Source organism: Sphaerodactylus townsendi, linkage group LG05 (genome assembly GCF_021028975.2).
Source record: "Sphaerodactylus townsendi isolate TG3544 linkage group LG05, MPM_Stown_v2.3, whole genome shotgun sequence".
Classification (NCBI taxonomy): Eukaryota; Metazoa; Chordata; class Lepidosauria; order Squamata; family Sphaerodactylidae; genus Sphaerodactylus; species Sphaerodactylus townsendi.
Genome location: NC_059429.1, coordinates 46,918,823 through 46,930,865, shown reverse-complemented (window position 1 = coordinate 46,930,865; position 12,043 = coordinate 46,918,823). Strand labels below are relative to the sequence as shown.

Sequence of the window (12,043 nt, the reverse complement as noted above, 5' to 3'; positions counted from 1 at the left end):
AATCTAATTGTGATAGTTGAAAGCAAAAAGTTCATGAATGCTACTACCACAATTACTCTTCAAAGTATCTGCCAGCAAACATTTGCTGGCTCTGAAAATTGTTATTAATTATGCCTGTTATCTCACTAGTTTCATTACTTAATCAGTGCTAGAAAACAAAACTATATAGCAGCAGTGTATCCACTAACATTTTGCATTATGAATTGATACATCTTTGCATGGATACATTTACACATTTATACAGTATTTATTACTCTTAGTTTTTTTTATCTACTAACTGTATATGTGTGCACACGAATAAACCCATGCAAATTTATACCAGTTTATAATATGTCTAATACTGAACTACAAAATTCAGAGATGCTTGAACCAAAAACCCAATGAAGCCAAAGTATGACCGGAAATTTCTATTAAAAGTTTCATCTGGTTGTAGAGCACGATTTCACCAACTGCTCAGCATAAAAATTGTGGGATTCTACAGATGTATGTTGGTGGCTGGTCTTCATTTGTAGAAAAGGTTCTCAGCTCAAGCATTTCAAATTCAAGTTTCATGGAAATGAAATGAAATAAGGTCATAAACAAGCAGAGATTCCTGGCAAAGAATCACAGGCAAAGAATCACATTTTTTATTGAATCAAGAATGTGAAATGGACCACATTCGTGTCCTGGCTGGTGTCACAATACTGTTACAATGACAGAAATAGGCCTCATGGGTATTACTTGCATCTTAATATAAATAGGCCCCCTCAATGGTAGTTGAAGAACAGTACTTGTTAGGGAGTTGGTCATCCAGGAAGCCAGGGTCAGAAAGAATCGTGTGTGCAATTCATGACTAACTGCATTTGCTACATCTGTGTTATAACACAGCTTTAACTGAGAAGCTTCATCTCAGAACAGACTTTTTGCGGCTGTTCAGTTTTGTACACCACTGGAACTCATTAGTTATGCTAGTTAATTAATATGGTAAAGGTATTAATCCCAAGCCACCCTCAGCCAGTCATGAATCATGATTAAGATTCTGCCAAGAGAAACAGCTCACCGCAGTTGCTTAGCAACCAGCTTGCCCCAAGAGGGGTTGGCAACATATCCTACTGTTCACTGGGCAATCACACTACATAAAACTGCTATCCTGAACCATGCAATATGACTCATACATAGACACGAAGGGCCAACCCTGCAAATAATCATCAGACAATATCTTAAAATAATCACCAACAATCTCAATTACTGGTAGTGGTAAAATACAAATAAAAGTCATTTTGTGATGCCTTGCTGGCCTGCAGAAAACTTTTTAATATGACCGCATTTGAATACAGCTGCTTGCACACAATCCTAATGCTTTCTATCTGGAATAAGGCAAGTGACATCTTGGATATAAGCCAGACATTGATCATAAAACCCAGGTTTATGCACACCAGGGTTTGCACATGTATGCTCTATTAAAACCTTATGCCAACATGACCATATCCACTGATCTTGGAAGTGAGACAGTGACCAAGTATACAGCAAGGTAAGGAGCTTTACTGCTTCCCCATTTTACACAGAGGAAATATCAGGGAAAGTATTGTCAGAACACAGCACCAAAAAGTATTCCAGCTGAATGACTCACCTCAGTCTTATATTGGTTAACCAGGTTCTCTTGCAGCTTTGCTTCTTCATGCAAGTCCAGGAGTTCAGCTTCTGCAGACATAATATTCACGTCCAAAGCAGCAGAGGATGCCTAACATTTAGAATGCAGCTTAAATAAATACTACTCACAAGGTCTCATTAGGAAATGAAAAAATTGGGTTTGGCTAGTGTAGTGTAGCAAATAAATGAAAAGCTAGTTATTTCCGGCTATTTTGATATCCCTACTTTACATTCTAGATTGGCTAACAGAGAGTGTAGACATGTGCATTCGAACGATCCAAACTTGGGTTCAGCCTGCAAAACAGTCAATCTGTTTGGGACTTTAAGATGCACTTGAAGGGGAGTCAAATTCTTTTTGCAACGAATGGGAATTATTTCCTTCCAATAAAAAAACTTAGAAATTAACCATTAAAACCCTCATTAACAAGTTGTTACATGCTAGTTGTAAGTCTCAAGCTGTAACCCAGAGGCGTAGCAAGTGGGAAAAGCGACCAGTGTACCGGTGCGTCCTCTGTTCCCATCCCGCCCCAGAACGTCCCTGCCACACCCCCACATGGGCATGCGCCCTGTGCATTGTGCCCCCCATCCCCTTGGAGATACGCCTCTGCTTTTAACCCCATGAAGACTTCCTTGCAAGTCAGTCTCAGCTAACACTGTGAGAGCCACTTTTCAGTAAGCAAGCATGAGACTGGGATGAAAGAGTTCAGTGAGAAATAAAGGAATGAATGTATGCTTTGTAAGGAAATGGATTTTTTATGTGCAACCACATGGAAAGTGCTACAACAAAACAATTGGAAAGTATGCTCAGAAAGGATCAAGATGCTCTTCAACAGAGGAGAACTTAACTCAAACAGAATGACTATACTTTCTGCAAATGAAGATGACATTACCTTTAATTTTGCATTTTCAAGAGAAAGGATTTCATTTTCAGAGAGGACAGAATTAAGCTGTGCAAGAATCTCTCCCTTGGACTTCCTCCCGTAATCTTGTATTCTTCGTAGTTCTATCAGATGGTCTTCCACCTGCCTTCAACATTTCAAGCACAGCTTCTGAAGCAATCATAACTAACTAGATTAAGAACATACGGCCATGTTAACTAACTTCCTCATTCTCAACTTCTTAGAAATTTTTCCATATGAACCATATGGAAAAAAAATTATTTAGGAAAAACTGAAATTAGATTTTCCATTTAATGAAGCGCAAGGAAACTATAAGAAATAGCACAAAAACAGAACGACTGTGGCTTGCCACAGTGACAATGGGTCTCTTCTGCAACAACTGGAAGTGGACTGCACTGGAAACTGAATCATCCCGCCATAGAGAAGCTTCAGGCTGAATAGCTTATAAAAAGGAAGCATACAGCAGATGGGGGCACTCATGGACCAGCTAGTATGTGGAGGTTATGTGCAGGGGATAAGAACTACAGAGGTGCTCACTGTTGCCTCTTCCATGGTGGACAAAGAGGAGGATGGAGGGGCATACAAGGTATCCCACAGAGCCCTGGTGCTCAGGAATACAAGGGAACTGTAACAAACTGAAATGGCAGAGAGAACAGTGACAGAACTGGACAGCAATAAGGTAAGTACAGTGTGGACAGCTGGCAGGCTTTGCGCCTGGAGCAAGGGCTGTGCCTTACAAGGCCCCCAGAGTACTCTGGAGGTGAAATCATTTTATTTGGGAGCCAGAGTTTTACTCAAGAAGGGTGGTTCCATCTGATCTTATGCACACTTACTCAGAAGTCAGTCACACAGGGTACAATGAAGCTTATACCCCAATATTATTAGGAATATAAAGTTAGATTGTGTGTGTGTGTGTGTGTGCGTGTGTGTGTGTGCGCGTGAGAGAGAGAGAGAGAGAGCGCAATGTGGTACAAAGTCTAGGAAAATCATTTTCACTAAGTTACTAATGTTACGTGGAAATATGAAAGATTTCAGCAAGTTCTGCTTCACATTCCTGGCAGCCTCCATTGTATTTCTTTATAAACTAAAGCATTCAAGACTGTTTTTGAGGCATGAGGAAGCCACAGCATCCACTGTCTCTATAAAGAAATCCAGCGTGGACTACAGGCTTGCTTGAGCCCTCTCAATTCTACTCTCCCTTTCCCATACAAATTTTCCATCTCATGCTCTTGACAGCATTAATCATTGTGTTTCACCTGCAGCAATGTCAACTGTAACCTAGCTTATAATCAGGATATCAAACAGTTAACAAGTCTTGGTCAAAATAAATCAAAGTTCGTTTTATTTAGCCATAATACTGCAGCATAGTTAACTCTGACATAAAACAGGAGAGGGGGGATGTACATGGGAAAAGGAAGTACAGAAGCCTGCTTCTACTCTCAATCATGGTTAAGATATCAGGAATTTTACATCACAACTCTGGTCCATATATATAACACTATAAAACACTGCAACAGCTAGCTTGTGGGCACTCCACTACTCATGAGTAGCAACAGTCTATCTCAGAGTCCCCCAATATGGTGGCCACTAAATTTTCAAAAAGGGGCAGGACCCCTATAAGACAGGAGTTAATACTGGCTACTGTTATTCAGATGAAAGATTTCCACTGGGAGATAAGAAGGAATGGTAAGCACCTGAATTTCCCTGAGTCTGTATGTTGCTTTATTATTTCCCTTCAGGATTTCCTTCTACCCAGGAAGTGTGAGGAGAGAGAGATTGCATTTGGCTGTATCTCCCGTGGCAGTCATTTTGGGGTGGATGTTCACCACCCCCTCTCAAAATTCCAAAGGTGCCCACAAGGCTCAAAAAAGTTGGGGACCTCAATCTATCCACTGGCAATTTTCAAAATATTCAAAAAAGTTCAGGAAAATCCGAATAAACTGAAATGAGAACTTATGTTCCAAAATAACCAGCAATTTAGACATAAAGCAGGGGAAGCCATTCGGCTGTTATTTTCTGGAATACCTTTGCATATCATGATCAGTACCCCAAAATGCCAGCAGATATATTCGATGTTTTAGTTTCCAGGTTATGAACTTTTTCAAAAAAAATAAAGGAAACATCTTATGTGAATCCTATTTCAATGCTGTAAGCAGTCTTTCATCCATTTAAGATCTGTATTTCCAACCTCAAAAATGCAATATGTCAATTATGACATTTGTTGCTTTAAAGAACAGTGGCATTAATGACATGTGCACATTTTTCTTCTGGCTGACATTATTTTGAAGGCTGAGGGAAAATATGCATATGCACCACTTCCAATTTAACAATAAACACGGGCCTCTGTCTACTGCCAGAAAAAGTATTCCAGAATAATTCTACAGCAGCACTTTAAGAGCTCAACACGTCAAAAGCTTGTACTGGATCTCCTTTGCTCCTTCTGGTTTCCCTTTTTGGAAGTAAAAGAGCTAACAGGCATAGCAGCAATGTGATCTCCAAACACTGCCTGCCTAATCCATTCAATCAGGAACTCAGCAATTCCCTAAGGAGCCACACGACAAGCAGGAGATGTCCCACAACAAATGGTTTTATTCATAAAGTTTTTTGGATGCTATGGAGAAAGACTGCTAGTGCTTAACTACCATAACCTTTGCACTAAATTCTAAAGTCTGCTTGAAATTTACACTGTAAAAATGCAGGGAAGTGGGAAACCTGTTGATAAGGCTGTATTAATTTTTAATCAAGAGATTACTGACAAAGTAGTACAATATACAAACTTACTTTTTCAAAGTTTCAACTTGAACTTCTAACCTGGTTTTTTCATCTACCACTGTCTGATGATGACTTTTCCAGACATTAGAAGCTGAAAGTGCCTCAGTCAACTGGATTTCCTGAAGAATGTACAAAATACAGACCCATGTAATACAAGAACTCTTTTCAAAAAATTTTCCTTAAATACAGAAGGTATTTTCATTCCCCTCCTTCAGACATACAGCACCAAGACACGGTGAACCTACTATGGTGTCAGCAGTCAGACCCCTCCTCCCACTAAGGGGGTGCCACAAAGGCACAGGGGTCAGAGACTAGCATAAGAGCAAGACACTGCTCCCAGAATTTTGGGATCCATCTTGTGTGTCAAGCTTCAGCAGATGGCAGGTTGGCAGCTGAACTTTTCCTCTGATCCAAAAGTAAGCCTGGCTGGACAATGGGATGACCTAATTCCCACTGTGTCACCCTCAGGTGATTTCATCAGTGCTCCAAGCAGACCATGACTTACCCTAACTACACCCAACCCAACAATCAAACACAGTCAAGAAAACAGTCCAAGCATTCTCTTGGGTTCTAAAGACTCATCAAGCATCTCCTATTTTATTGTTGGTACACTGGAAAAGCAATCAATTCTTTTTCTCTGGTTTTCCTGCCAGCTTACCTCATCCAGTGTAAGGACCCATTTTGGGGTACAAATATTGGTATTTGGGCCATTCATAGTGTGTATGTGTTCTGGATCTGTACATGCACTCCTATGTGCTTGTGGCCTCTTGTGTTTACTCCTAGAAATGCTGGTTATTTTCCTTTTCAGAGCTGCTTTCCCTGCATGTCCCTTCAAGATTGACAGCTATCATCCATCCCTGAAACCATATCCAACTTTCTCCCTTTTCTCTTAGTCAGCTCTTGTATGCTTTGTATACACATGTTCATTGCTTAAAACATATTTTTGTTATATTATTTTTATTCTTTAATAGAACCATATTTTAATTATACAATTGCCTGCTCTTCTGAGAGATTTCACTTAGGACTATCCTGGTACACATATGTTATTGAACCCAGTTACCCTTTCTTATTCTTTGTTTCTAGCCAATTCCCCCAACTGAAGTGGAGACTGCCTACTTAAATAACAGTGGGGTCTTTCAAACAGCTTTCCTAAGCCCAGAACAAATGCTATCAGAGAGCACACATGTTACTTTGAAACAATAAACGGAAACCATTTTTCCAAAAATTACTTAAAAGGGAAGTATAGTTGAGAAGATTTTTTAAAAATCATCTGCTTCTTTCTAAACAATACAGAATGTTTTGCTACTTATCTTTGAAAAAGAAATATATACTATTTCAGACAATACCATATAATTTAAAAAACACACTCCAGTCTAGATTAGTATAACAAACTTTGTTGGATTATCTGCAGAAATAGATCAATGTGGGAAAGACTACAAGTCAGGCACACATAAATATATGGTAGAAAAGCAGAGCTCATAATCAAAGAATCTACAATGCAGCATCTAATTTGTGCATATTCAATTAACACAGCAAAACTTTTTTGAAAGCCTGTCTTTCAAAGGTCTAGAAAAAAATAAGTCCCAGAAGTAGTCAAACGGGCAGGTTTGTTACATTTGAACCAGTAGAACAGTATTGCTTTCCCGAAGTCATTGTATAATTTAAAACAAGAGCTTAAGGGGCATAGATTTACATGAACATATATCCCAATTAGAGCAACACCTGCCTAAGTCTATTTAAGTCAGTGAGCTCAGAAGAATAACTGGAGTTTGTTGTAGAGTGTGCCTAGGCTACTTAGTCCTTGCATAGGGTATACCTTCCCCTCTAACTAAACAAAGGCTAGCTCAGTTGAACTTCTGATTCGCTAAATCATCTGAATAAAAGGAGCTTACCTCCTCAGACACTTCCCTTCTTAACCACAATACACATACTGATAAACTGTTTCACAGATATCAGGTCACTTCATAACTCACGTGAAGTATACTTTTTTCTTTCTGTGAAGGAAGCTTTGGCTCTCGAAAGCTTATACCTCAAAAATCTTATTCGACTCTAAAGTGCTACTGGATCCAAATCTAGCTCTTCTACTGCAAGCCAACATGGTTACTCTCTAAAATGATTTACAAAAAGAATTAAATATGTCCATAAAATGAAGTTGGTCCTTCCAGACAACCATTAGCATGAACCACCAGCATTAATGGGTATCTTTGTTCTTTTGAAACAATATAGTCTCCTAATCAACCCCTCACCTTCTCCTTAATTTTGGAAATCAAATTTTCCATAGCAGCATCCAAATGTTCAGCTCTTTGTTTCTGAACCTGTGCTGCTTTTTTCAGTGCAGCCTTTCTCTCCTTTCTTCTTTCCTTTTCAGTCAAAATCTGCTGCTTTTGGTCTCCAACTTGTAGCTTCCATTCAGTAATTTTCTTTTCTATAGCCTGCAAGAGCATTGAGAGAATAAATTCTACATTTTAAATGTTTGTGCAGACAAACATAGAGGTCTCTTATTTACCCACATATCGGATTAAATGACAGACCAAAAAAGCAATTGTTCAGACTCAATCCAGTGACAGTTTAAAACAGGCTTCAAGTTTAATATTTGGGTTTTCTCAGTTATTTAACCAAGACACCTTAAACTTACAGCTAAACATATTCTTGAATGGTGCGAGGAACTTGCCCAGAGTCTACATAGCACTGAAACATGACCCAACACAGCCAGCTGACCTAACCTGCAGCAAGACACGTTAAGGTCATCACCTCTGCATCTGAAATATGATCCAATGACTTGGAAAATTCCATTCCAGCTTCACATACAACTGATGAATTTTCACTTCTAGGGCCAGATTGGGCCAGATTAGACCTGGGGACCCATAGGGTGTCCCCTCAGGCTAATAGAGGTGGTTCATCCAGCTCCTTATCAGCATGGCTCAAATGGAGCACAAGAATGTCACAGAAATGCTGAATTGTCACATCTGCACTAGGCAACTTTTATATCAGCAAAAATGTAATGAACCAGTGAGGATTCTAACAACACAGTCCATAGTCTACAACATCTCACTTATGAACTTGAATAATATTGATTATAATAGAGAGAACCCAAGTCAGATGTCAATTAACATAATGGTTTTTCTCAAATAAAAAACACTTCTGATGACATAGCCAAGTTGAGAATCTAACTATTTTAATGAAGAATCTTTTGCAAATGTAATTATTTGTATGACAGCTTTACGTATCAATACAAGTGAGGGTAAGGGAGGAGTTGATAGAGAGATTACTGTTGTGATTTGACACTTTTTAAAGGCGGGGAGTCAGTATGGTTACCAACAACTCAGTTTACAGCAGAGCTGCACAACAAATATCCAATAAATTAACTGACCAGGAACTTGAGGAATGAAAAGTTTTTGCTGCCAACCTGGGACTGCAGGAATAGCAGCAGTATCAACCCCTTGGCAAGCTACAATACAGGTTGATGAGAAGTGTTCAGCTTGGTGACTCAGAAGAAAAGGCCTTATTAGGAAAGTTTATATTTGTTGACAAAAGGCAATGACCCTTGGGCAGAAAACGCAGCTGCGATTTCACCTACTAACACAAGATGTCACCATAATAACGCTACAAGTTTCTTAGCAAAGTAACTTCCACCTCAAACTACACAATCACCAACAAAACTACAAAACAGTCTTCTCCCCTAGTATGAAGTTTTTCAGAAGCACAGGCAATTCGAGTTATATGCGGGCCAGCATTTGTGGGAGACTAAAGCATGAATGTGAACGCTTAAATACTGGCAGCATGTTCATTATTGATGTAATCCAATCAGCTTAATCTTTTCCTTACTCCAAGATCAATGGACCAAACTCGTTGCCAAAAAATTACATCCACAGGCATTGATATTGATTTGTTTTACATGCTGGAGGAAAATCAAGCCTTTGGCATGATAAAGAAACAACTGCTGAATATAGAACTACAGAAGTTAGAATCCTCTGCATCAGAAAATGTTGTGGATGTAGCATACTTTGATTTCAGTAAGGCCTTTGACAAGGTGCCCAATTATAATCTTACAAGCAAACTAGCAAAATGTGGGCTAGACAATGCTACTGTTAGATAGATTGGTAATTGGTTGACTGACGGAACCCAAAGGGTGCTCACCACTGGCTCATCTTCATCCATTCTATGTTGGTAGACATATCAATGTGCACAATCAAACTGATTTTTGCATAAGTAAGAGAAAGCAATTCAATTGTTTTACAGCCTCTAAAAATAAAAAGGCTTGAAAATTAGTAATACACACAGCGAGCTAACAAGAACTTCTGGGGGGCATCTAATTTTACTCTCTCCACACTATTTCGTCCTTGACTTCTCTGGCAGTCCCCATAACTTGTTTCTGTATCTTTCCCCTGCCCCCACTTACCAACCAACCCATCTCCAGCTACATTGATATTTATTTACTTCATTTATATCTTGCCTTTCTCCATAATGAAAACGTAAATCATCTTACATCTTTCTCTTCATTTTATCCTCACGACAAGCCTGTGAGGTAGGTCAGGCTGAGTGTGAGTGACTGGCCCAAAGTTACCCACGGAGCTTCCACAGCAGAGTGGCAATCTGAACCTGGGTCTTCCGGATCCTAGTATGAAACTCTACCCCACACTGGCATTCATGTGTAACCAATAATAAGGAGCTGGGGCTGGGTCAGTCATATAAGCTGGGTGGTAGCAAGTCATCCAGAGGTCACCAGTGGACCTGTCTTGGATGAATTCTCTCTTAAAAGGTAAAGCAGTCCAGGAAAGGCCCTGCCTGTTTACTCTACTGTGAGCAGAATACAAGACCCCATTTTTATTAGATTTTCAACTTTCCTTGTGAATAACACCAATAAAGAGCTTCACTGTCTTGAGGAAATTATTTAAAGACTATGTAGCCAACAATTTTAACTCATAGTTAAACTCCCTACATGTTAAAGAACTTCTCAAAGAAGTGAAGCCAGCCAAACATTAAAAAATAACCTGAATTTTTGTTCTCAGTTGGTTAGTCTCAGTCTCCTTTTTCTCTATCTGGCATTGCAAGTGATTTTCTACTACTTGTATCAGTTCTGCCTGGTGTGATGCTCTTAGTTTATCCGCCTAAAATATAAAGAAAAAAGTAACCACAAAATGTTTTAAGAATCCAGCTGCTAAGACTTAAGATAAGCTATTTATTCTAACATGACTCTTTACTTACTTTCTCTTGCTGAAGTTGAGTAGAAAGCTCCAAAATGAGCCTCTGTTTTTGAAGAACTTGATTTGTAAGATCCTTTAAAGAAAAATGGTTTTTCAAAAAATATTTAAAAGTATACAGGAACAGAATAGCACCTCACCACAAAATGGCGCCCAGGGATTGCCCCTAGCACCATTCTCCCCCACTCCCCATACTCCCTCATCCCCTGCACTCCCCTGCCACAATTTCCCTCCTCCCTAACCCACCCACCCAAACTTCCCCTAGCCCCTGCCACCAAACTCTCCCCACCGAACTTCCCCCACTGCCAAAGAACTCGCCCCGCACACACCTGGCCAGCAACACACTGGGGGAAGAAGCTTCCCTGGCCTTAACCCTGGCCACCCCCAGTGCACTGCTGGCTGGCACCACTGGGAGGAGGAAAAGGTTTGTGGGGGAGCTTTTTATGGGAGTAGAAGCAGGGGGAGAGTTTGGGGGGAGGGGGAGTTTGGCTGAGAGCTGAGCACAGGAGAAGGGATCAAAATGCCTCCCACATGACCCAGTCGAATGGTGCCTGGGTTGTCTGCCCACCACAGCTCCATTAGTTCAGAATATAGAATTATAGCAAACAAAAGTATCAACAGAAAACAGAACTTACTATAGTTTCACTTTCACTTTCTGTTAACTTCTGTGCCAAATCTTCAACCTGTTTACTGGTTATCTACAAAATCAGAAATGTGACAAAGCTGAATACCACTTAATATTGCACACTGTCATAATTAAATATACTTTCTGTGAAATCAACATTCCCTGCTAAATTGCTTACACAAGCATGCTACTGATTTACAAATGTGGGCAAAGAGGAAAAAAATCATCTCCCTAACAAATGCCAATTAAATATCAGAAAATGTAATTATCATTACTATACATACCACAAGAACAAGGGAAGATCAATCATGGTCATTCTGTTAAACACAAGGGTTTTTTAAAGGAAATTGCACCCCTATTAATTTTTCAATCCACAGAATAAGATACAATCCATCCACCCCTTCTTCTGGGATCTTTATTTCATAGTTGAATGCTCCGTGGGGTCCTAGTATCTGCCTAGTGTCTGTAGATAGTCCACTTTTCCAGCTTGGCCCTTGGCTTCCACACAGCTGGAAACTTGGGGTCAGTTAACAGCAGGCCTTGAGGCTGATAAAAAGCAGAAACTGAGTGACAAAGGTTGTGAGGTAATGGAGATGACCTCTCTTGTTCTCCCATAGTTCGAATTGCCAGCTCTAGTCCAGGGTTACCACTGAATGGTGCACACTTTTGCTACAAGCCACCCGGCACCCTCCTCCCAATTCCAGCAGAGTTGACTGCCAAACAGGGCTGCATTTCTGAATTGCACAGCAAGAAGTAAACTGGAATGAAGGGACTTGACTTCCAAGTAAATGTGGCGGTGTGGTATTCAGCATGTCACACTTGACTCAGCCTTGTGGACTCTGGTACTGTTGCCATTGGTGACAAATCATGACAGATGTCTTCCATCCCTCTATTGAAAAACATACATGTGTTCTAAT

General features: G+C 40.0%; 1 protein-coding gene across 7 annotated transcripts in view; it reads right to left on the bottom strand.

Annotated features, from left to right (window-relative positions):
• The window catches only part of ODF2L (outer dense fiber of sperm tails 2 like), a 41,816-nt gene that overhangs the window by 15,955 nt on the left and 13,818 nt on the right, over positions 1–12,043 (bottom strand). For 6 of the 7 annotated variants that reach the window (XM_048498137.1, XM_048498141.1, XM_048498142.1 and 3 more), the window contains 7 exons: positions 11,137–11,199; positions 10,506–10,577; positions 10,292–10,408; positions 7,547–7,732; positions 5,310–5,419; positions 2,520–2,655; positions 1,610–1,720 (listed from right to left, as the gene is read on the bottom strand). In XM_048498137.1, the coding sequence (XP_048354094.1) occupies positions 1,610–1,720; positions 2,520–2,655; positions 5,310–5,419; positions 7,547–7,732; positions 10,292–10,408; positions 10,506–10,577; positions 11,137–11,199 (795 nt within the window). The remainder of the gene's footprint in view (positions 1–1,609; positions 1,721–2,519; positions 2,656–5,309; positions 5,420–7,546; positions 7,733–10,291; positions 10,409–10,505; positions 10,578–11,136; positions 11,200–12,043) is intronic. The other variant, XM_048498138.1, reaches the window with a different exon arrangement.